Genomic DNA, 25,233 nt, shown 5'->3' on the forward strand with positions numbered 1-25,233 from the left:
TCTGAAGAGTGACCAGAATCTGCAGGCAAGTACAGAAAAACTTGGTTTTAAGTAAAGATTAGCTTCACTGTCATGTCATACAAGGTTGCAGCTCACTGAGAGGCTGCCATGTATTTGCACTTTTATTACACTATTCAGTTACTGTGTTCAGTATGAGAAGTGAAGGGGAAAAAAAATGGGTCATTTGTTTTTGCAGTATTTTCCACCGCAGTAAATTCTGGAATCTGCTAAGAGAAGAGATTTGTAGAGAATTAATTGTTCAGATTTACTTAACGAACATTCTTTTAACTGTTGATGCTTTATTTTTGCTCTTTGCAATGCTGCAGAATATGAAATAATCACAAAATAACTGCTGTTTAAGCATGTGTAGGGATTTACAAAAACTACAGTGTAGTGCACAAAAGGAGTCCTTACTCTTTAAGAGCTTCCATTCTGCATCTCTTGGAGTGGGGTGTATCTGTCAGTGGATGAAACTTTTAAGTGCTTGTATTCCAATTTTTTTGTTGCTGATCCTTACAAACTGGTTTTTTAGAAGTGAGGAAAGGCAGAAGGCATCAGCAATAACTCAACAGGTTTTCTAAGTTTAAAGTCTGGCTGGAAAGATACATGAAGCTGGTACTGCATAAAAAGGGTTAAAGCAATGGGGCTGGTACTTGGTCAGTGTGTAGGATTTAGGACAGGATGCAGGAGGGACAATTTTATTAATATAACTGCAGTGAAATTGGTTGAAATTGAAGGAAACATAGCAGTACTGTTTATACAGTAATAGTGATTGGCTGTAAGTATATGAACTGCATGTACCAGGTTGGTTGGATAATACTACATGACATCTCCTCATACCTAACAAAGGTTTATATTTGCTTCCAGAGAGATACAATGAGTATTTACTCTTTTGGATGAGAAAAGTTACTATTGGCCCCCTGACACGAAAATACTTCTGGTGATACAAGGCTTGTGTCCTTGCTTCTGCACTTTTGTTTGATGAGATGGTAGAGTGCTACCAGAGGTACACACACGCAGGGAAGGGCAGCTAAGAGCACACAGATTGCCTGTACCCAAGGTGGATAAACTTTCTCCTCTTTCATGGGGAAGCCTTCCTATGGAGACAAAAAAAAGCAAGCAAAAGAAATAATTGGTAGGTACGCTTACATTTGCATTTTCTTACACTGTTTTAGTAAGGATAGCAACATTTAGCTCTTGGTCAACAATAGCACTCAGTGGCCGTGCCCTCTGTAAACCCTTCTTTTGAGTCTAAAGATGGCTGTAAATGTTTTACAGTTTCAAAGATTTGTAGCTGTAATTGTGACACATTACTAGGGACACAAAGATGGCCCAAAGAGTTATCAAACCTTCACCCTCTCTTGATTAAAGTCTGTTTATTCATGTTAGTATTCAAAGCTTACCTGGTGTCAGCAATGACTGAGCACGTTCTTTGTCAAACAGGGAAGATTTCTGTCAGAGATTTTGAGGGAATGATGGTAAAGCAACTTCTGCAAGTCTGTGGCTGTGAGTTTTATTTGGGGTGATATATACTTAATGCCATTTGGAGGAGATACTGCTGCTGTGTAATCCTCATACAGTTTAGGACCAGAATCAATCTCCAAACCCCTACCCAGGCTGTATTGGAGAGGGATCCAAGAAACTGCAGGTGACATGAGACAGTGACACCCAGATCAATTGTTCTGAGCATTGACATGACTTTGTTGCTGAATTAACCAACACTGTTCTCAGACCACTTCTCCCTCCCTGTCTGCCTGCCAAAAGTGCACATTCATGTGTTCATCAGGATCCCAGTGATGCTGGTAGTTCTCACTGAGAAATGTTTTCATCCCTGACATCTGTGTTGCAGTTCTGCTCATGCATTTCTTCTGCCTCTGAACCCTGTATTGGTATGGAATGTCTGTGAGACATTTCACTTCACCATTTCTCAGCATTACACACACCTATAACAAATATGGAGCATAAAGTACGTGGGACACCTCAAGAGGAGACACATTTTAGTATGTGTAACCTCTTTGCATACTGGAGCCTTCTCATTCTGAGCACTACATCACTTCAGGCTGCATTCCATAGGTAAGCAGTAGATAGCAATGATTTTAAAGGATCTGCTAAGGGAGAAAATAAGGTAATTCTTGCTTTTATTAGAGGTTCTGAAAATATTTGGGAACATACATATTTAGGGTTCCAGGCTGCATAGCTTGGCGGCTTCAGCATCTGAAGAGTAACAAAGGCCATGAAGACAGTTAGCAGGAGCAGAGGGCTAATAAACCTCCAGGTGATTTGCCAGTAGAGGTTGAGTTTTCGACCAGTCATCCATTTCACATCTTTACTGAACCTTGTAAAAGAGGGCATATTTGTGATGATGTCAGATCTAGAGTGGTAACAGTTTCACTTTTTTATAATTTTCTCTAAGTTTTAAACACGCAGTACAGCACTCTAAATCTCTTCTATTCCTTACCATTCTTTAATAACTTAGTATTGACTTGAGTAAATAATAATATCAATGAAGTAGGTCTTTATTGATCCCTACCAGAGGTGAATGACCAGTTTGCACTGTCAGTTTACATTACCAGAGCACCTAGTCTAAGGTTTCTAAGCACAAATAAATGATAATATTTCAGCAGTTCTATAGACTATTCAAATATTTAAAATAAAAAGGCAAAATGATCAAGGGAAAAAACAGAATGATAGGAAGAAGTCTGAATTAACCAGCACCAAATCAAATCAGGTCAGGGACAAAATTACTGCAACCTGGGTTGTATTTATGTCTTACGAAAAAAAAATTCTGTCTGTTTCCAACATACCTTTTAATTTTGTAGACATACACAACTCCAATTACTTCAAAGAAAGCAATGACTAGAAGAGGCACTGAGCCTGCATATCTGTCAAAAATGTCAATCCAGTAACTCCCTGAACGCAGTGTAAAACACAGAGCAATGAGGAAGCTAATTAGACATATTATACCTGAAGGAGAAAAGATATCTTTGTTACTGGAGTATTGAACTTGGTAAGTATATTTTTGTTCTAAATTATTTTTGCTCTTGTTCTAGACATTTTTATTCTCTCTCCTTCTATGGAGCTACAAGAAGCTGTTTTTACCTTAGGGGAGCCAATATCACTTCCCAAACTCAGTCTTCCCTTGTGTGTTGGCCAAGAGGCACCACTGTTGTAGGCAGAATGCACTCATGTGACTCGGAGCACCCTCCTGTTGTTAATCCTTTAGGAAGCCTGGGCTGTGCTATGCTGTTGCCCCATGTTAATTTTTTGGCTGATGCCGTGAGTTTCAAGTGCCCTCATTTCCATGCAGCCCCTTATGTTCCAGTGTGTTTGGTTTGGGTTTCAGCACCCTCTTCTGCACAGTCAGTTCCGCTTTAGCAGGATTTAGATTTGCGGTAATTGTTCAAAAAGTGGGAAGGAGGGAAAATGATGCTGCGTGCAGACAGAGGCTGCACAGTAATCTGTATGTCCTCCTAATCTGTTACTAATTTCTCCTGGCTCTGAGATGGCCTTTGGTTCAATTCTGTAAAAAGTTGGCTCTAGACTTCCAGACCTTTCTTAATTTATTTTACTTAAGGAAGTTCACAACTGGAAAATCCATTTCAAACTAATATGGTTACCTCATCAGGTTGGGAATAAATTTGTTTTTCTGCATAAAAAGTTGTAAAATTAAGGGTATAATTGAGATGCCACAGGAAGAATCTAAAAAAGACACGACAGCACTATTTCCCATGAGAATTTAAAAGGGCACATTATGGACGTACTAATCCGTTACTTTAAATGGCTCCAGACGTTTTTCTGGAGCAATTTTTATGGACCAGTTTCCCAGCAGAATCTCTCAGACTCTCATCGAGCCTGGTTCTTAAGGAGCAGGTTGGGTTCAGTACCTGCCTCTGGTTTAAAAGATCCCAGTTTTGGTGCAAGAACAGGATCACACACACTACTTCCTCGTTTTCCAAGTGATAATTTGCTGCTCTGGCTTGTTTATGGTAAATGTGAAATAATCTGGCTACTCTGGCTTGTTTATGGTAAATGTGAAACAATCTGCAGCATCATAAACCTGAATGAAATAGGGGTGAATGACCTCTCCTACAATTGTGACAATGTTAATGTGCAGGTGGTTATGGCAGACCAACTGATGTCACTGGATGCCTTAAAGTGATTTGTATTGGTGCCAAAGGCTTAAGGAAGACAAGGCTCTTCCTGACATCCACAACAGTTCAGCATGAACTTGACTCCAGGAATAGCAATTTAGCAAGCTGTCTCACACTGAAACAGCTACCTTGCAAACTTAAGAAAAAAAAGGGCAAAGGCAATATAATACTGCCACCTGACAGCTTCTACCATAACTGCTATCTCATCTCTGTGCTTATCTTCTGCAAATGCAGTCCAATGCCATTACTTATACTGTGAGATTAAGCTAAATTAATGTTACAAATTATTAATCCCATTGTCATATTTACTAAGCAGTTGGTATTTTGTGCTCTATAAAGAAGTCATCTTCTTCGAACAAAACAAATGCCTTACCAGATAATAACTCTTTAGGTGTTGATTTAGATACAATTTGAAGCTCTAGAAGAGGAGTGAAGACACCCTCGATGTTTCCAAACATCGAAGAAAGGCCCAAGCTGAACAACATTATGAAAAACAGGATGGCCCAGGCCTGGGAGCCTGGCATGAGGATGATAGCTTGGGTGAAAACGATGAAAGCCAAGCCAGTTCCTGATACACTCTGCAGAATTCACAAACAGATAAAAATACACATTATAATGTCATTTCTCATGCGTAAGTTATTATGGCAGACTTCTGTCCTTCTCTGGAGTCAAGGGTGCTAGTCAGCCTGTGGGGCTCTGTGGCAGCCAGCAGCTGAGAAGGTGAGGGGTGTTTGTGGGGAGTCTAAATTTTCTATCAGAGTTGTCTAGACAGTCATGGAGCAGAACTTCAGCTTGCACAAAGAGATGGGTCCACAGTAAAGCAGATCTGAGAGCTGTAATTGAAATAACAATTGTTTTGCTAACGCCATTTTAAGTGTGTTTTTTAAAAAATCTAAGATGGTACTGGAAAGAAAGAGATGTAAATAAGGATATGATTGTCACTCTAGCAGTAAGACAAATGGTGAATTGTTGATTACAAAGCACCCCATAATTGCAAAGGCAGAAAAGACTAATAGGGAAAAAGCCAATTTCAAACAAATTTCTTTTAATTTAGTCTCCCAGGGACAAGGATATTTAAATATAAGCATTGAAAAACGCTAATGTTGCCATAATTTGGAAGTAAAGTATTTCAAACTGTAAATCAGAAATGGGTGCCATCAGAAAAAGTGAGATGAAACAAACTGACTTGTGCCAGGGCTGGAATGTCCTCCTTGGACTTCTCCATCATGTGAATAAAATATGAAATGAGGTAGGACAAGTAGACAGAGAGGAAACATCCATGTGTAGTGATAGAGGATATGTTTTAGGAGAATTAGAAAATAAGGAAAGGGAGAGGATCATAATCTGTTTTTGTGGCAAACAGTGTACATTGTTATAGGTTTTTTGATGCTTTCCTAAATATAGATTTAGGAAATTCCCATCCAGCATCTTTTTTCTATAATCTTTCATCTAGATGTGTTTCCTCTGTTGTGCTTATTCCTATGAACCAAAGTACAGCTGAATGTAGTGTCCATGGTAGGCTGCAGGTGGGAGCACCCTTGAAGATTAGTTTTGTAATTATTGTGTGTAATTTTGCATGCTGTAACAGACACCTTTAAATTCAAAGTACCCTACAAGAGTACTGTTATCTCAGATGTTGAAAAATTGATTTGTTCAATGATTATGTATCATGTATTCATTGCAAGTGGAGCAAAATACAAGCACTTATAAGAAAAAGGAAGATACCAATCCTTCTACATTATTTTGTTTAAGGATTACCTGTTGGAAGCAGTTATGGTACCTGATCAAGAAATTCTTGGAGGTCACAGCTCTTCAGTCTGAGTCCAGCAATTTTTTCTGGATGTGATGAATTCAGGAAAGTAATCCAGGATGTATAGTTTTGCCGCATGATGCTTTCTTCCGGAAGATCAAATTCATTAATAATACTGATAATGTTCCTGCCAGAGAAGCCAACATAGCATGAGTTTAAGTGTTTGCAGATGATGTGGCTGGAAATGCTATGCTGTGTGTCCAGATGTTACTTGAAAGTTGTGCTTACTTCCTGTGCTGCTATTTACAATATAGAGGAAAATATTAATTGACAGCTTTTTTATAAAACAGAAAAAACTAGACTATTTAATGTCTTCTCTTTCAGATACAAACTCTGAGTACTTTATGCAGATGCAGTCTCTAAAATTTATCAGGTCTCCAGATCATTTCTACCACTTGTGATTAATAACTTAGTGAATCTGGTGGAATAGAAAAATGTGTTGATTTCTTTCTAATTCTAATGCTAGCCTGAGACTGAGATGTGAACTTTGATGCACTTCTTGAAATGGGTATATTTATGAGGTTATAGTTATATGCTTCTGTGGTTATAATTCGTCTTGCTTCTTATGAATGCTAACCTTGATCATCCTTGCCTCAGTGCCATAACACTTTCTGGTTTTATGTTAGACTTCTCCATACATGCTTGTCATCCATAGATGCTTTTCCTTTTTATTGAAAAGAAATCCTCCAAATGTGTGTTTTTCAAATAACACATTACCTATTTAGGCATTGAAACCACAGAGTAACACTGGGAACACAACTTTCTCACCTGTCCAAGCAGTCCCAGTAGGCTGTGGTTGCTTTAAACCCCAAAACAGAAAAGACTGGGATGGAAGCGTAGAGGGATGTCACGCTGTTCACAATTGCTACTGTCACAGCATCCTTTTCACAGTCATTTCTAGAGATAGCATTTAAACAAGTGAAGAATCTTGAAAAAGGCAGTATTTTATCTGTGATTCTCTCACTTATTTCTGCAAGCATTTTAACTTCTTTAATTCCTCCACCCTCCCTCACCCTGCTTTCTGGTAGATCTATTTGGCCTTTTAGAAAGACAGCATCTGATAAGATCCTTTAGAAAAAATCAAGATAATTTATAAAAATTCTAAAGTAAGAGTTTTGAAAGTTTAAAAAAAAAAAAAAGAAAAAGAAAAAAATAAGTACAGAATGCAGCAAGAATTTAGCCAGTTAATAAAGGCTGTAGTTCTACTTACTTTTGCGGATTGTAGCTTGAGAATGCAATAAGCCCTCCAAAAGCCAAAGAGAGAGAGAAGAAAATCTGGGTAGCTGCATCAAGCCATACACGGGGATTTTTCAAAGTGTTCAGCTGAAATAATTGGAAGAAATGGAAGTTTTATACTTAAATTACAATTTATTTCTCTCTTCCAGCTCTCATAGCTCATGTCTTATTTCACTTCTGATATTCTGAGGAAATATAAGGAAAAAGAAGAAACTGACAAAGTGAAATTTGAATTTTTATGTAAGGGCAACCAACGTCATACAGGAAGCTAAATTAAAAAGCAGTTGTTGGGTTACAGAGAATGTCAAGCAGTTTTAAACAGTGGCACTAAGGAATCTTGCCACTGAAATCTGTCTGAAAGAAAGATAAAGGATAAGTAGTGGGCAAAATGTAAATGTGGTCAATAAATATTAGTTTCCTGCAGAAAGTGGCATGTTATATTCATACCCTAGCAGGTGAATTACTTTCCAATCTGTTATCAAGGAGGGGGAATAGAGTACAGTATTAGTTAAGAATGTTTTAGAAACCAAATGGTTCAAAAGTGATACTGAGACTGCAGAGTATTTCGCTTTGTTTTACATCAGTCTGAGTTAAATCTGCATCCCAGTCTTGCAGGACAACTTATGTGTCTTCTGTGTCTGTCTCTGTGCCTGTCCTAGTGATCCTGGTACATGACTGGGAACATTTGCAGGAGTGAGAGGTAAGTATGTCAAAAGACTCTTAACAGCATTTTGGGTTGCTCTGCAGCTGGCCTGAGCTTGAAGGGCAAGAATAATGGGTTCACCTCAGTGTGGATGGAAGCAGGTAATGCCATTACTGCAGATGCCCTCCCCACAGGGATGGCAGTGCTTTGATCACAGCAAAACCGGTGTAACCCTTTGTGCAACATAGCATAACGAGCAGATATGTATCACCACTGCTGGCTGAAATGCTTCAGTTTAGGCAAACCTTCCTAGAGGATTAATTTGAAAGATCGTAACCAAACCTTCAAAGGCCAGAGCGCTCACTGGCAGGGCCCTGTGCAGGTACAGATCTAGATTGCTATTGCAGTGCAGAAACTTGGCACTCACAGCGCTGCATGACCTTCACAGTTGGATTAAGTGCTGCCAAGTCAGTGCTGACAGATGTGACTCCTACAAGTCTGGATTTTTGACTGGGGACTTTGGCAAATGAGTCTGGAGATAGTTATGACCAGTGCTGGGTGCAGTGCATTTATTGACTCTAAAAGATACTAATCAACCCTCCAAACTTGAAAAAATAACAGGTAGGCAAACATGCCATGGCAATGTCATTATGTGCTCTTTAGAAAATTATTTTTAAAAGTATTTTATATTTTCAGTAATATGGCATATAGATTTTATAAGTATCTTCAGAAGAAAAAATGTGCTGATGCCAGAAACATGCAGATGAAGATACACAACTAGAATGTCAATGAATGAACGCGGGAGTAATGAGAACAGGAAGTATAATTGCTACCCTATGGATGGAAATATGTTTGGATACGCAAACACATGAAACACAGACAGAAATTTTCTTAAAACAGAATTTAAAATTACTGGGGTCCCTGTGATGTATGAAAAATAATGCTTCTTCTCATAAGGCCAACAAGCAATGCTGTACTAAAAGGCAGCGTTTCATTAGGCAGTGCTTTTGCTCTCCTTAATACCAGAAACATTTTGGACAGTCCAGGTACCTTGAAAGAAGCTTTAAGTGTCCATGCACAGTAATATATCATAACTGTAAAATAGAGGAAAAAGTTACAAATTGCCTCTGTGGGTAGTGGATTTGGTGCCTGTGCTGCCTTTTTCTTTTTCTTGGCTATTCTTGCTGCTCGTTAAATAGCTGCAGAGCTCCGGGCACAGGCATCAGTTGCCCAAACAAGTTCTTGGAATAGTTCATTGCCAAACCTCCAAATATTTAAAGTCTCTGAAGCTCTTTCAAATGTGAAAGAGACTGGAGAAGGAGACATTTGTGTTCCTGAGCTGACACAGATGTCCACTGAAGGTGTGCTATGCAGACTGTTGCTGATGCTTGATGAGATCTCTTTTCTGCTTCCTCTCATTATTTATTTTTTAAAAAACCTTTCCAAAAGTCTGTTCCAGCTCCTGTGTTGCTTCATCTTTGACAACTTCTGCTTTCCCTTCAAATGCCTGTGAACATCATTTCAGTCTTTTTTATTTTCTTGGCAGCTTCAGTTTCCAGGTAGCCAAGAGTTCAGAAAGAGTAAGTGAATTGTCAGACTTTTCCACGTCTGAAAGTCAATGAAAAGAAGTATTCATTATTTGTTCTAAAATTTAGGGTGTGAAAGTAAGTCAAATGGCAAAAAGCCTATGTATTTCTGCATAGCCTACCCCATTTTAAATCCATATGCATGCAGCTGTTATTTTTGATGTTTTTTAATGAGAACTGAAATACAAACTTGGAAAGTGAATAAACTTAAACAGTGGTGGTTTGGGAAAAAGAATGAATTCAGTTGGGTGATTATGATCTTGAAACTGGGTAAGATTATGATCTTGAAACTGGGAAAGTGGATGTGGCAGCTATCAGAAACTACAATTTGTGCTGCACTGCAAAGTTGGAAAAAAGTTTGAAAGTATTGCCTCCAATGTGTGGAAAATGTCAAGAAGAATGATTTGATAGTATTTATATATTTATTTTAAAAGCAAACTGAAAAAAAGCAGTAGGTGAGCTAATTCTTACTTTATTTTGCTAAAACTGTGCAAACTTCCTGCAAAAAGACAGGAAAAGAAGAAGGAAACAGCACACAGTAAAGAAACATGCTTTACAACTTTGTAAGCTGGTGTGGTCTGGGTGGAGCAGATAAATCTCTACCAAAAAAAAAAAAAAACCCCACAAAAAAAACCAACCAAACAAAAACAAACAAACAAACAAAAATCCGAAAACCACCACCACCACAACAAAAAACAAACCAAACAAACAACAAAAAAAAAACAAAAAATCAAAACCAACCCACAGACTAATAGTCCCTCCCCTGCAACTCACTTTGGGACATTCCTTGTGGGGAAGCATAACAAGAAACATGACTGTATTTACTGATGGCAGGGGTGGGAATTGTTCTTCATGAAATAGGCTAGCAGTAAACAAAATATTGGTGCTGCAGTTATGGGCTAAGGGGAAGAAGAGAGAAGAGCAATGTTGCAGCTGTATGCTTACTGTCTTTTGAAGTCCTTGAAGTGCCACAATCCTGCATAGCAGTTGGTGGGTTGGTTTAAAAAAGCCCTCTCTCTCTCTCCTACACTGTAACTTCCTATGCAGTGACAACACCCATAGCAGGTATCAACTTACAAGGCTGTTGCATCAGCTTTCCCATGTTTGTAGATAAGAGCACAGTTTCATCACTAGAACCATCTTCAGATGACTTTTCAAGGATGTCCCCAGGATCTGCTTCCTCAAACCAGCTAACCATTAACTGCAGGTTGACTGCAGATGGATTTCCACTCCGACTTCTGGCACCAGTCTGCAAATCCATCCGGCTGTTTTTATGATGCAATACGTCCAAGCTTTGGGAATATACACAAATCTGTTTTCTGTGTTAAGTTCAGTGTGCAGTGATCCTGTGTCCCGGAGATGCCTGAAATCTTCCAGAGAAACCCGAGCTCTTCCAGAGAAACCCAACAGCCAGGCTGAGACCAAATGACAACAGGCTATGCCCTGTTCCTGATTGTGGTGTCTAACCTGCTTTCTTCCCTGAGACATTGCACCAAGCTTTTATCGTCCTGTCTGGGCCCTAAAAAAATACAAGTGTACGTCCTGATCTTCTGTAATAACCAAGGTTGTCCTTCTTGAGCTCTGGCAGCATTTAGATGGATAGCTGTGCCACAGGGCTTGCAGAGGGAGGGATAAAGAGATGTCTCATCTGAGCTTTCTCCTGTTGTCCCTTTCCAGCCTGGCATATAATATATCTCTGGGCTACCTGACTTATGTTTTCCTTAATGTCTGTTTTCTTGTTGTAGAAAAGGAAAGGGAAAAACATGTGGTTGGAAGTGCTGCTGTGGCTGCAGAACCAGTGAATGCTCTGAGACCACCTATCAGTGGGTGCTGCATTTCCTCCTCTGCACTCACCACTTCATGGAGCTTTTTAGCACAAGGGCAGAGCTGTGAGGAGCTTACAGCTGATAGCAACCACTCAGTGGGACAGTCTGACTTTTCATTTGGGAATGCCACTAAGGACAGTGTAAAAAGGTCCTTCTGAAAGGAGGGATCTGAAAATCCCATCCCTTTGAGAAGACGAGAAAAAATGGGATAGGCGCCCCTCTCTAGCAGTTGTGTCTTTTAGGAACAGCTACAATGGAGGAGAGGAAATTGCAGTTAAGGAGAAACATGGGTAGGAAAAAATTACTTTCAACCTTAAAAAAACCCAAAACACTTCGCAGTGTAATTCCTCATTAGTTTTCCTTGTGAATTCTTAAAAGATTAAAGTTGTATAAATTCTGTAATATTGGCACAGAAATCTCATCTTCGTCATGTGCTTGTGAAGTTTACTTACACATTCAAGACTGAAGCACCCATAATATACTTAATTTTCCAGTATTTTCTGATATGCTTACTACTGAACTGATAAATACTTTGATGCTTTTTTTCCCTGCCAAAATATATTAAAATACTAAATCACTTCATCTCTGAAAAAAGGGCTTAACTGAGCTCTTGGATAGAGAGTTAGATCAGGTGTTGCTAGAAAATGAGTATACACTGTGAAATCTGAGGGGAAGAAAAAGGAAAAATACTTCTGACTAAAGCAGCAATACTTACTTTAGGGGTGAAGAGGTAAGCCAGACCATCTGTGGCTCCTGGTAGAGTGAGTCCTTGAATAAGGAATATAGTCAGGACTAGGTAAGGAAATATTGCTGTTACATAAATTGCCTGAAGTAAGAAAGTCAGAAGACAAACAGTTACTGGCAATAATTTCACTAAAACCTATTTAAGTTATTGCAACATCCAATCCTAATAATATTTGATAAGACAGCTACAGATGAACACTGCCATCTTTAAAAGAATCAGGGTGTACTTTTGCATGATATATTTCTAAGAAAATTACTCTTAAAGCTGTGGGAGAGGAGGCTGGTAGGGCAGAAGCATTTGCAATGGAAAAAAAGAAAGCATCATTTTAAACCACCTGTACTGCTGTTCTGGCTTCGTTGGACAAAGAGCACAGTGAAATGGTACTGGTGGGGTAAATAGGGAAGGCATTCCTTGGTAGTAAAATCTCAGTATCTGGAGAGCAAGATGCAAAGTGTGGGGTAATGCACTTCTCTGTCCTTTTTGTACCTTTCCTGTGGTTTCAATTCCTCGGATGGTGCAGAGATAGACAATTGCCCAGCAAGTTGCTAAGCACAAAATGAGCCACCACTGTAATGTGCCACTCTCAGCGATATCAGGTGTTATGTTCAAAGTCTTCCTATACCAAAAATAATTTACTGCCGTGCTTTCATAACATTCTTTATTGTACCCTGGAAAAAAAATGTCATAAGTGTTAGAATAAATTGTGGGCTGCCAAATCAAATTCAGAGATGGACTTTCTGCACTGTGGGTAAAGTGCAGCAAGACAAACTCTGTCACATCAGTCTGAGACTCTTGAGATTTACCTGAGACCATCACCAGCATTTCTGCAGGGGATGACTTTCTAAATAGAAACAGTGGCGTATGCAGTGCAAGGTAAAACCTAAGCTAATGGCACTGGAGACTATGAAATTTTTTGTAGTTACCTGTTCTGTTTTCATTTAGAGGACAAACACTCCAAGGAAGAGGTTCTTGGAAGGAGTTTATGAAATACCACATCACCCAGGTTAAAACAGTGTTGTAGTATAAGCTCACCAGAATGGACACCACCCATGAACCAACACCTGCAGAGAGTACAAGATCTCAGGTTAGAAAAGCTTTGGAAAAAGTTATCAGTCAGTCACAGCACTAGCTCTTGGAAGCTCACATTTCCTATTGTTTCAAGGTTTTCTTGTCCCTCTCCCTTTCCCCTCCCCAAAGATTTTCTCCTGAAAGATGGGTATTTGTGCTCTCAGTAACCAAACATTAGTGCACAGTCCCCCAGCTCATCAACCCTGCTCCAAGAATGCTGACACTCTCTACTTTCATGAAAGATTAGGATTGAAATCTTTACTCTAGTACATAATACATTGTTTTCTATAATACAGGACAACTTTAATAGTAGAGGCCAAAAGAGACTGAAGTTTTACAACATGATGTAGCTGCATGAGGCCACTCTTTTGTCCCAAATCATGCACATATGCCCTAAACTGATCACTGTTTTTTGCTCCTATGATAAGAAGGGAAGAATATCAACACCACACTTTCCACTTGCTTGTATTTTTACAGAAGGAGTGCAGAACATGCTTAGTTGAAGGAGATGGGCTTAGCTGGCAGCACCACCCCGCTGCTTGGTATTTTTTCCTTGTTGTCCTTGGCCCTTAGATAACTCCTCTCACCCATCCCTTCTTCTCCCACACGTGCCCACAGGCATGGCTGTCAGTGCCAAGCCCATTTCAAGCATAATCCAGCCCAGTGCCCAGGCATGATCCAGCAGGGCTGGCTGGAGCATCCAGAGGCTTCTCCTTGCCCTGCAGGCACAAGGGTGCTACCTCAAACACCAAACAGAGTTGATGCTTCAGCCCTCATGGTGGCTGTTCCCAATCACTTCTACAGCCTAACAATGCATGCAGGACACAAGATGTGTTTTTTCAGTGTATATTCAATAAATAGAAACGAATTGCCAGTACAGTCCTACACACCAGTCTGATGTGTGCTGCCATGTGGATTGTACCTGGTGCTCAGCTGTGTTAATAATGTCCCTTCAGTCACCCCACTCTGCCCCCCTCTTGTGGAGGGCAGCTTTCCCAGGTGCTTTAGACTCATTAGGAGGTGCCAGGATCCTCATATCTTTCTGTCCTCCCTTCTGTCTGACTATTCATGGACAGAGAAGACTGGATCCTGGAAGGGCTTTCAGGGAGGAGCAAGAAGCACTGTGGGCAGGCAGCCCTTGTGTGAGCACCAAGATATGGTAGGAACAGGACAGTGTTGGCTAGTAGAGCTCATGTCCATTATGCTTCCAACAGCAAAGGTTATGAGGTTTACATTTTAGGCTCCTGTGTGCCTAGAGTAATACCTGCTGATAGCAATATAGAATTATAGAATCATAGAATTGTTTGGGTTGGAATGGGCATTTAAAGGTCATCTCGTCCCACTGCCCTACCACAAACAGGGACATTTTTTACTAAACCAGGTTGTTCAGAGCCCTATCCAACCTGACCATGAATATTTCCAGGTAAACCACTCCTCTCCGGGCTTCCTGTTCCAGTACCTCACCACCCTCATTGTAAAATTCTTTCTGATCCTATCGCTCATTAATTTTTGTATCCCAAAAAGCATCAGGCATAGGTGTGTAGGAAGTGAGTGCTGGATGGGAGCTCATCTGCCATTATTTGAGCTAGGACCCAAAGAGACATACCAACGCCTCCCAGGTAAGGCGAGATAGTGTTCCAGGCACCGATGCTGCCTTTCCTCAGGCACTGTCCTAGGGCCAATTCAAGATGCAACAGTGGGATGCCTTCGAAGAGAAGAGCTATGAAATATGGGATCAGGAAAGCCCCTGAAAAGACAATTAAGTGCAATTAAGTCACATGATTATCTGCATCTCACTAAATTACTGTTTGATAATTAATCTCCTTATGATTAGGATGAGCGAAGGATCATTTCTAGGGACACCTGCCAAGCAGTGTTTGTTACTGGTTATGTTTTGCTGGTGAAGATGGAGGAGGAAGGACTGGGATGCTTAATGCTGCAGGACGCTTCCCCTCAGGCATTGCTGCAGCCCACTGTAAGTATTTCACTCACTATTTCATCCCTTTCCCTTCCTTTTAAGCATCTTTTGTCCCCATTCTCATAAAGAACAAGGGTTTACCTGTCCCCTATACTGTCTGTTTTCCCTTCAGTGCCTTGGCTTATTCCCCTTCTTAAAGCTCTCAGGCATGTGCTCCTCTGTCTTCTGCTGCTAAAGCATGATTTTGTACTCTATACCCCCAAGAGACCAGGTTGCTTTATTGCATGAAGTTCTGCTCAGAGCACAGAACCTCCAGCTAACGAAAAACTGAAAACAAGGCTGAAGTTTTTCTGTGAGACGTGGGAGCAATGAAACCAAATTTCTTCCCAGTTTGAATCCTTTACATCTTACCCGTTTTTCTCACTGCATCTCCCTTGGGCCAGAAGCAGCACGTGCTGTTGGTTACCTGGGGGAAGGGACCAGTCCTGCCAGCAGCCTGGCTATTTCCTTCTAAACTGTGGACAGTGCCTGATTTCCCACACCTTTCCTCACAAAGGAGGAGGTTTGGGTCTCCCTTCTTTCGCACAGATACTGATTTCTACGAGACCAGGAGAAGTCCCATCAGTATGTTTATACCACCTGACCAAATGTCCAATTAAACTGGAATAGTGTAATAGATTGAAGTTTATTGCCATGACCAACAACCACTGTGACCACGAAGTCTCTTTTCTCCAGGGAAGCAAAGACAGAAGTCCTGCCCCAGCCACCTCCTAGTTCTCCTACTGAGAGGATGTGTACTGATGTGTACTGATTTTGTGCTCCTCATTGCTTTGTCAATAAACCTGTGCCTTGTTCTACCGTTTCTACTTTGCCTCCAAATCTCATATCTGGGTCTGCTCAGCTCTGCTCTTCCAGCTCTGGAAACTTGCTCTGCTCCCTCCAGGTTGGCAGGGAGATCAGCCTCACCATCCCCATCTGAGGGAGCAGTACAGAATAGCTCTGCTCAGTCTTCAGCCCTGAGAGGGAGATGGGGGAATGCAGAAGGATTTGTGGTCTCCACCTGGAGTGGCGCCGGGATTCTGCAATCACTGGTCATTTAGAAAGGCTGGGCAGATAAATCTAATCACTTGGGCTGGTGTTGTATTGCAATAACTTTGCTACCTATTTCTAGAAACTGCAATAAATACATACAACACCCAGAGAAGGTGTGGTGTTGAATGGTTTAGCCTTCTACCAATAAATACATAGGAAAAAAATTGCCAAAGGTGGAAATAAATGCCTTGCCTTATGACCTGAACTCTTAAGATGTTTTTAACTACTAAGAAGCAGATTTGAAAAAGGAGTCTCACAGTTAATTCACAGTGTGTGAAATCCTCGATTTGGATCCTTGGTACCCCTGCTCAGTAGTCCTTGTCCTTGGAGGAAGCTCTAAAGGGGCTGTTACAAACTCCCCCCTCCAAGAGAGATTTAGAGAGGGACTTAAGGACTGCAGTAACTGGTTTATGTTTAAGTGTTTTGCCACCTGATGAAATCTCACCTGGAGCTACTTACCAAAGCTCCCATGTAAATATGAAGGAATTTGGAGGTCCCTTCCACAAGAACTCAGTAACCTCTTATCATGCTCAGCTCTGTGCTCTGCTTCAAACCTGCTGCAGTATTCCTCTCCACAGCACTCTTAAGAATGCCCACCCAGCGCTCCTGACAGCCCAATGATTTGGACTGCCCCTTGGGAAGAGCAAAATATTCAGGCAAGTGGCCAGAGCACCACAGTACAGAGCACTTTACTTCTTTGTCTGGCTGCCTGGCCATACACCAGCCCTGGGCAGTAGCTGTCTCGCTGCAATCCACACAGTGCTGAGGCCTTGCTAGCAGAGCACTCCATAAGAGGCCAACCTATCTCCCATATCATATCTCCTGGGAAATAACTGTGTAATAATTAGTGCAAACTGCCCTCTGTTATCTCTCTCCCCTTTGCTAGTTGAGCCATTGACAGCAGAGCGTGTTTAGACATTCTGCTGATAAAAGCCTGTTTACTTTGTGCAGGCTTGTGTGTACCTCCAGGCATATTTACAGCATGGCAAAACATAATGTCACACTTGGAAAGAAGATATTGGCTTTCCATGAGAACAATATAAAAAATCTGCTATCTGCAAATATGAAAATGTGGCAGAAGACTTGGTTAAGAAAAAAATAGTTTATGAAGCCAACTTTCTCGAACCTAATTAAAGTAAATGGTCTGTAGTGTAAAATTAGGTTTTCAGTTATTCATTCCTTTGCATTACCCTATTTTTAGGCAAAAAGAAAACAGTCAGGAGGACAGTCAGTCTGCTGAAGCACTTGAATTTTACTCTTTTCCACAATAAAATCCCTCACCAATAAAAACAGAAATACATTAACATAAAGGTATCTTACATGGAATAGTGAGTAGGAACCCTCCAGCACTGTCTAGTCAAGGGCTCAACAGCTCTGTTTAATAGATGGAAGAGGATGTGCTAGAGGGCAAAATTTAAGTACCTTTTTAAAAAAATGCAATGAGAAATCTAACCATGGAAAAGTCAAGCAGAAAATCCAAGAAGCAGAATGAAGCAGCAAGCTGGTACCTAACACCCAGCAGATATCACAAACCAGAGCATTCAAACACAGGCACAGCAAAACCCCATCAGCACTTATAGGATGCGTAATACAGGCACAGCAGAAACTCCGTAGATTTGGCTTCCACGAGGCATGGGAGAAGGAAATCTTGGCAGAAATGATCATAAAATACTAGTAACAAATTATCCTGATCTGGACATTCTAGATATATTTATATCTAGATATTCTAGGTCTATACGACATAAGAAGCAAGCCAGGGATGCGGGAGAAACCTCTAAAAAAAAAGGTTTGTTTTCAGTAACTTTTTTCCTCTCAAAAAAATGAATAAGGAAAATTATAGTGATGAAGTATTTTTAGGTACTTTTAAAGTCTGGAGAAATGCCCATAAAAATCGAAAGTGTTGCCAGAGCATAATTTAATTGCATCCCTGAGGCATGACTTAGGAAAATTTTCATCTACATCATTCCTTCTGTCAGAAAGACACTGAAGATTCATAAAGCAAGTAAATACATGAAGTACTAAAAGAAGGTCAAGGGGAGGAAGGAGAACCCAGTTCAAAACCTATGAGAGTTAAAAGTTGTTTTGGAACGAGATCCTGCACAAGGATACTACAGAGCTGTGGAACAACCAATGTGCATATGAGAAGGCACAGAAAGTCTTCAAGAACTTTTTCAAATCAGGCTATCAACAACTTCAAATTCTGCACACACTGGTGAGCTGGTTCCTTTAAGAATAGAGTCCCAAGTGAAAGGAAGCACCAATGTGTGACACGACTGGTGAAGAATCACTGGAGTGGAGGTAGCTCCACAGTCACAGTTGTAGAAAAGAAAGGACTTGCTGCACTTGAGGTACACTGAGGGTTTTTAAACCTGACCCCTTGATTGCAATGCACAGGCAAATCAACTCAGAAAAGCAACTGTTCAACCATATTCAGCAAAATGACACCTGCACATGACAATCTGGATGAGAAGTGCTACGATGCAGCCTGGAGAGAGCTGCTGAGGCACTACAGGGTAGAATGACCAGGAGGCTCAGGAAGGAGCACAGTGCAAAGTTGGCTCACATCAACCAGCAAAACAGGGTGAAACAACCAAACTGGGTTTGTAACTTAGAAAGATGGACCAATGGACCTGACTAGTGGAAATGTAAGGCAGTTTGAAGAAACAGCCAGGTGACCTCATGATCTATAGATACCAAGACCAGCAGAAATCGATGAGCCTCAGTGATAAACAGAGAAGAAAACCCAGTAGCTTTGCTTGATGATGGGATACTAAGGAAGACTTCCTAAATGTTGAAGAAAAACTTGCAGGAACTGATCTATGTGTTCAATTTTGCATCTTAGCAGTGCTTGTGGATCAGCTTGCAGAAGAAAGGCAAGTCACTTGAATGATGATCTAAAGACACAATTGCATTTGAGAGGGCAGAACATGAATAATAATTTTCCTTCAGACAGAGATTTAGGAATAGAAAAAAATAATTTTGATAAAGACTGAAATGACCTGGAAAGGGTCAAAATAGTAACTTCAAAGGAAATGCACCTGCAGAGTCTAAAAAATTCAGAAAGCCCATCTCAGTGTGTTTCAGTGCAACAAGAATTCAGAGATCCACTTTACTGTTTCTGTTGGCACATAGGAGGAAGGGTGTTGGGTGAACTTTTCCAAAAGATCGAGGACTTAATGGCAAGATACCTATGATAATTTATGTTTTACCTGCAAGAAATTGCAATAGGTGGTAATTACTTGTTCAGATACAGAGAAAAAGCTATTAGCTATTGAAAGCGGATTATCAGACCCATCCCACTTTCCCTATGGGAGTTCAGCTAAGCAGTGTAGTAGTCAACACAGCAAGGAATCACATCAAGGCATCTGGTAGGAAAAAAGGAGCAACTTCATCACACTCACCCCTGTCTCTAGAAAATAGTACTCCACGACCTTTATAATGTCTTCTACACAGGCCTCAATGAGGATGAAAAGTATGAGCTACTCTAAATGTTGTATTTGTGCAGCATATTTGTGATGGCACTGATTTTGACTTGCAGGTCACACTGTGCATCTTACAAAGTCTGAGACTTGGTAGGGTTGAATTTCCCATGTAAATGACAATATCTCCTTGAGCAACACTGAAGGAGCTAATGCTGAGTCCAGAAATCCAAGGGGGCAATAGCCATTTCAAACAAAGATGTGTGACACCCATAGACCAACTTATAAAATAATCTTGGTGAACATCCTTTGAAATACTCGTGACTGAAGGATGCAAACAACCAGCACTCACATGCAAACATCCACCAACCTGAGCTGTGAAGGGCAAACAAATACAACAAATTGTGAAAGGATCAACTCCAAATGTCACAGCTTTTCACCAAGGACTTGAGCAGAACATGACAACAATCCAGAAAATGAAGTTGTTACTTGCTGTAACACAATTTTTCTGTCAGAGAGTAAACTGTTCTGCACTTCCCAACACATTATGTTTGGGTCTGTGTGTCTTTACAGTATCTTCCTGGTATACATGTTGTTCCTCTTGGGTTTTGTTTTCTTTCTGAGGACACAGTGAGCCCGGCATTTCACAGCAAGTTATAGTTCAAGTTTGAGGAAAAGGTCAGGTGGGGTTATGAAAGTCTGTAAATGGTTGCCCCAGAAGTAAACAGTTCTCCCTTTTTACCATGACCGTAGTGTTTATGCATATTTCTTTTCATAGAAAGAAACTGTATTTTATATTAAAGATATTTTTCAGTCATCTTGTAGGCTCAAGCACTGTGCACATTTTAATGCCCATGAGCTAGGCAAGCATATACTAGCAAAAATTAAAATTAAACCACTGCAGTCAGTCCAGCTAGAACAGGGTTGGTTTTTCTAAAGTATACTCAGATGACTCTATGTATACACGTATAGCTATATGACTTGTTATTGTCTCAATATATACTGAGTCAATATACATTTGTTAGTGTCTCAACAATATACTGGGATATTTACAGACTTCTTTTCAATCCCAGTTGCCTGGGAACATTTGTGTTTGTCTCCACTGACTGTGGCAAACAACCTTCATACCCATTAGTCATGAAAAGTAAATAACTAACTTAACTCAGGCAATAAATCCAAATAATCAGTAACGGCAGCAGGTGATAAATGTCAGCAAAACTGATATTATATTAGATACGAGTTACTGAGTAACACTAATGTGCAATGAATCAGGTCCAGAGGTCTGATGGGAACAGCTGATATGAGACAAATGCACAAGCACTTGTTTTCATCTCTTGTTTTTTGAAACATATAGAAATGAGGAAAAGTACATTACCTAACACTGAAATACTGGGATATCACCTGAAACAGCAGTGAAACTGTACCACAGAAGCCATTCAGCCTTCGAGCATGTCTGTGCCATATCCCTACCAGGTTTCACTGCACATATGACTGTGGCTGCAGGCACCATCCACTGCATCTCTCAGGGCTCCCACTTAACCACGATGCTGCTGTTCTCTCCCACGTTCACATCTTCAGATGCACACAAACAGGATTTATGCTCCAGTACTCCTGAAAATCTATTGGGCTTTTGTGTCTGAGTTGTTTGCTTTCAAAAATGCAACCCCTAATCACATCACTGCCTTAAACTAACAGAAGAAAAATGCAACTACCTTATACACTGGTGTAAACACAACGAGTCTGTCTTCTCAGTGGTCTTCATAACTCACTCAACTTTTCCAGTGCCACTCGCTCTAGGATAAATTATTCACAAACCCCACTGCACTTTGTTACAGAGTTAATCCTGCTGTTGAGCTCTTCAAGCCCTTTATTGAGGCTGAGTGACCAAACACTGGCTGCACATCCACACATTGACCTTAAATCACCACTGTCTTGTGCCATTGTTTGTGATGATGCAAAGTAGCTGTTTGCTGTTACTGAGTCTGATAGCTGTTTTAAACTGGTTTTTCACTGGCGACATTACTATTCACAGAGCAAAAGAGCAACTCAGCCTTTGTTTTTGCAGCATTTTCCTATTTTTATTATCTTTAAACCTGCTCTAACCCCTGCCTTTTTTGTACCAGCAGTTCCTGTGGGAAATACCTGGAGCCAGGTACACAAGCAAACAGACTTTCTGAGCACTGTTCAGTTCATTAGACAGGTCACCATGGGTCTCCTTGCAGTCAGTCTCACACTTCTCCGAGGGTGGGGAGATCTATAGGGCAGGGATGCAGGAGATCCCAGAAGGGAGGATGGATGAGAGAGATCAAACCTCAGTAACAGGTAAGCATTGCTATCTTCTGAAGTGAGGCAAGGATCTGAAGATACTGAAAAACTCTCGGCCAAAGCTGCTCCCCCACCTCCAGCATGGAGAAACAAAGATTGGTGCTTTATGGGAAGGTTTGAGAGCCTTTTTATGGTCAGTAGCACAATATTTCATCTTATCCAGATTTGCACAAAACTCTGAAGCACAAATTTCGTGCAGCCTCATGCAGTTGGTGGTCCCAGAAACAGCTCTGTGTAATGAGATATGAGGAGGAGCTGCATCTTGCTATGTCCCTGCCTGTGAGTTTCAAACCTTCCACTGAATGCTTTGTGTTAATCATTCATTACATTACAAAAATATCATATTATGTTAGCCTTATTATGTTATTTGTTAGTATTGTATGCATCTTCCCTGGCTTTCCAAGATCAAAGGGCCACCTGAGATGCTGTAGAGTATTTGACCTACAGCTCCTGCTCTGGAACATTTTCCTTGCAGGTCTCATGCCGTATCTGCTGTGGGGATGTCTCTCCGAAGGTCTTTATCATGTCTCATTAAAGCAAGTATCATTAACTGAAGGGATCAGGCTTTTTCCAGTCATTCCCAGGGACAAATGCAGAGAAACAGAGTGAACCCATGGCTTTCTAGCCACCCAGTTATGGAACTTCTCCGAGGGAATTTCACTGAGTTTCTCATCTTGTAAATAAAATAATGGAAACCACCAAGTCTCCCGGGAGGAATCTAACCTACTGCATCTTGTCTTTTATTATTTGTATTTGTGTAATTGCAACTTTCAGCTGTCAACATATTCAACGTTAAAAAGCTCCCTGCCACCAAAATAATTTGCATTTGCTTTTTTAAAGACTATGATAGACATTTTCATTTTCAATTCCATTACCTAAATAGATTGAATTCTTACATTGTTTCTTGTCTCACAAGTTTTCCAGCCCTTGAATAATTGTTGGGGCTTGTCTGCATTTTGCCTAATTTTTCAAGTTGACTTTGAAGAGTGGACTTCCAGAAAAAGTCAGAGGTTCAGAAGTTGATTTAGTATTGGTAGCAATATCTCTACCTACTTCCTACTGCTCTGCTTATATATGCCAAGATTCTTTCTGTTGATACAACCTGCTGTATCTCATTCATTGAGATGCTTACCAGAGTCCCTAAGTGGCTACTCCTTTCTGAAACACCTTCCATTAAAGGCAACACCCATTCTTGGTTCCTTGATGGATTGAAATATATGCAGTTCATCACGAAATACAGATACCTTAGTAAAATAAGCTTGGATTTAATAACATTTTCTGTCATTTGACAGTTTCTCCAGATTTGAATTTTCTGTTTCTACAATTAATTGAAATATAACAAATAATATTGGGCTGAAACATTTTGCTGTCTCACTCTGCTTTAGGCAGTGGCAGATTTCATGAGCTATTGTGGATGGTGAGTTATCAAGTACTCTTTTCTGATCCATTTATATTTACTAAATTGTCTGATTCTAAAGCAATTCTTTGTGGAACTGGTGCCCAGGGACAGGCTTGGGCACTTGTCCACACCACCTGACAGGCTGTTGCTGTTCTATCGGCTAAGCATTTTAAACAGCCTCTATGACACCCAAAAGCACAACTCAGTTTTCTGCAGAGGCAGTTCCAGATGATGAGGTAGCTTCTAAGAGCATCAGAGAAGGAATGACTTGCTCACCTTCCCAAAGGAAAACTCAGTGGCCATTTGGCTGGGGGCCGGTTCACTCAGTCCTCCCTAGGACTTCTTGCTTCTCCTTAAGGTAGCCAGTTGCAGGTTCAGTTTCCTGGTCCCATTGGGACTGTAGCAGCAATGTAAAAACCTTAAAATAGCTTTTTCTGAGAGTGAACATCAGTCAGGTCTTCCTAAACAAATGCATCATTTTAAAATGAAATATAATTCTATAGAAAAAGCTAATCTAACTAGAGCAAAACATTTATGAGAATTAGATAGTTGTTTTTTTTTTTTTAAAAAAGTGATGTAACCGATATAAATTATATAACTTCCATACCTCTCAGAAGTTGGTACAATTATATTAGAATTGCAGTGTAATATTTTGGCAAAGTCCCATTTCAATCTTACCGCCTCCGTGTATCTGACACAAGTATGGAAATCGCCACACGTTTCCCAGACCAACAGCAAATCCGATACAGCTTAAAATATACTGGAACTTATTGTCCCACTTGGGTCTGCCATCTTCTTTAGGGATTTCAGGTGTTGCTGATAAATCTTTTGACATTTTAATGAAATGTCCTCGGCTCCTTAGCCCCTTTCCCTATAAAAGGGATGATGCTTCAAAATCTGTCTCTCCTACGGGTTTTATGTAGGGTGACAGGAGGATCCTGGAAAAGAGGTGGAGCTCTCTTTTTATCTGATACAAAGGAATGTGTCATTGCCAAGACTGCAGTTTAAAGAAAAAACCAGGAATTGTTATTATATAGAGAGTTTCCACTCTTGCCTTTTTTGCAGCTCCTTCTATAGTTAGAGAGGTTGGGAATATGTTGTTAATGGGTAACTTGGGATCACACAGGTTTTTATTTTCTGTTCTCTTGTTCTCCGAATCTGTCAGAGAAGTGTGACACTGAATATAATTAAAAAGAAACCTTTACAGCAGACTAATTAAAATTGTAAAATACTGGTAAAAATCTGTGAACAAAATGTTGCCATTTCCTTTACTAGTTCGTTAATAGAAGTAAATGAATGAAGGTGTCTTTTGCAAATGCAAAAAGTCAATCAGAAAAAAAGGCAAAAAAATTAGACCTTGTATGTTCAGACACAAGAATTTGGTCCATTTTTACAATAGCTGCTAGAAGTTAATCACTTCCCACTTGTCAATGAATCCTGAGTGACTATTTTTATAGTTCATTAAATAGTTACTGATGAACGCAAGAGCTGAATGCTTTCCTTCAGTTGGAACCACGCAAGAGTATTTTTCTGTTTTCTTTCAGTTATACCGAGATTTTCCTAGTTTGCGAGGTGAATCAGTTCATTCCACACTAAACAGAGCAGGCAGCCAGCTTGCTTTGTTCAGTAAATCAACACTTTGTGCCTGGATTACCCTCTCGAAAGGGGAAGAGTATCTAAGTGAAGGTGAATTGTTTTCCCCTAAATAAAAGCCCTGCTCTGCAGCTAAGCACACAGATACGGTCAGGTTGCAGATCATGCAACCAGAAGCCAGTTTCAGAGCTAGGCTACCCGAGTCTTCCCAGGCTGGCACAGCTCATCTGCTTGGAGCTCTGCAAATATCCAGATCCACAGATGGAGCAACTTAACTTCCCAGTCTCTTGTCAAGATTGTCTCACGGGGCACACGAGTCCGTGCACGCAGTGAGGCTTGGCAGCACTAACACAGCATCAGTGCTGCCATGGCACCCACCACCATAGCCCCCGCTGCTGCTGTGCTTCCAGTCAGGAATGTGC

At 40.5% G+C, this 25,233-nt stretch overlaps 1 protein-coding gene across 1 annotated transcript; it reads right to left on the minus strand.

The window, feature by feature from the left end:
* Positions 1-884: 884 nt before the first annotated feature.
* Positions 885-24,053, minus strand: LOC126645706 (sodium-dependent neutral amino acid transporter B(0)AT3-like). The gene is made up of 12 exons (XM_050326424.1): positions 23,897-24,053; positions 14,672-14,812; positions 12,921-13,058; positions 12,484-12,665; positions 11,968-12,078; positions 7,172-7,284; positions 6,730-6,858; positions 5,932-6,088; positions 4,525-4,729; positions 2,805-2,964; positions 2,173-2,335; positions 885-1,097 (listed from the first exon to the last, which is right to left on the minus strand). The coding sequence occupies exons 1-12, from the start codon at positions 24,051-24,053 to the stop codon at positions 885-887; spliced, it is 1,869 nt and encodes a 622-aa protein (XP_050182381.1).
* Between the last annotated feature and the right edge of the window lie 1,180 nt (positions 24,054-25,233).

Source organism: Myiozetetes cayanensis, unplaced genomic scaffold (assembly GCF_022539395.1).
Source record: "Myiozetetes cayanensis isolate MyiCay16 unplaced genomic scaffold, myiCay2020 scf1, whole genome shotgun sequence".
Taxonomy (NCBI): domain Eukaryota; kingdom Metazoa; phylum Chordata; class Aves; order Passeriformes; family Tyrannidae; genus Myiozetetes; species Myiozetetes cayanensis.

Coding starts and splice junctions, on each gene's coding strand:
- LOC126645706 (XM_050326424.1), bottom strand. CDS start 24,053: ATGTCAAAAGATTTATCAGCAACACCTGAAATCCCTAAAGAAGATGGC. Junction 7,285..11,967: donor CTTACCTCTTCACCCCTAAA/GTAAGTATTGCT, acceptor CAATTATTTCAG/CTGAACACTTTGAAAAATCC. Junction 2,965..4,524: donor ACCTAAAGAGTTATTATCTG/GTAAGGCATTTG, acceptor TTTCTCCTTCAG/GTATAATATGTCTAATTAGC.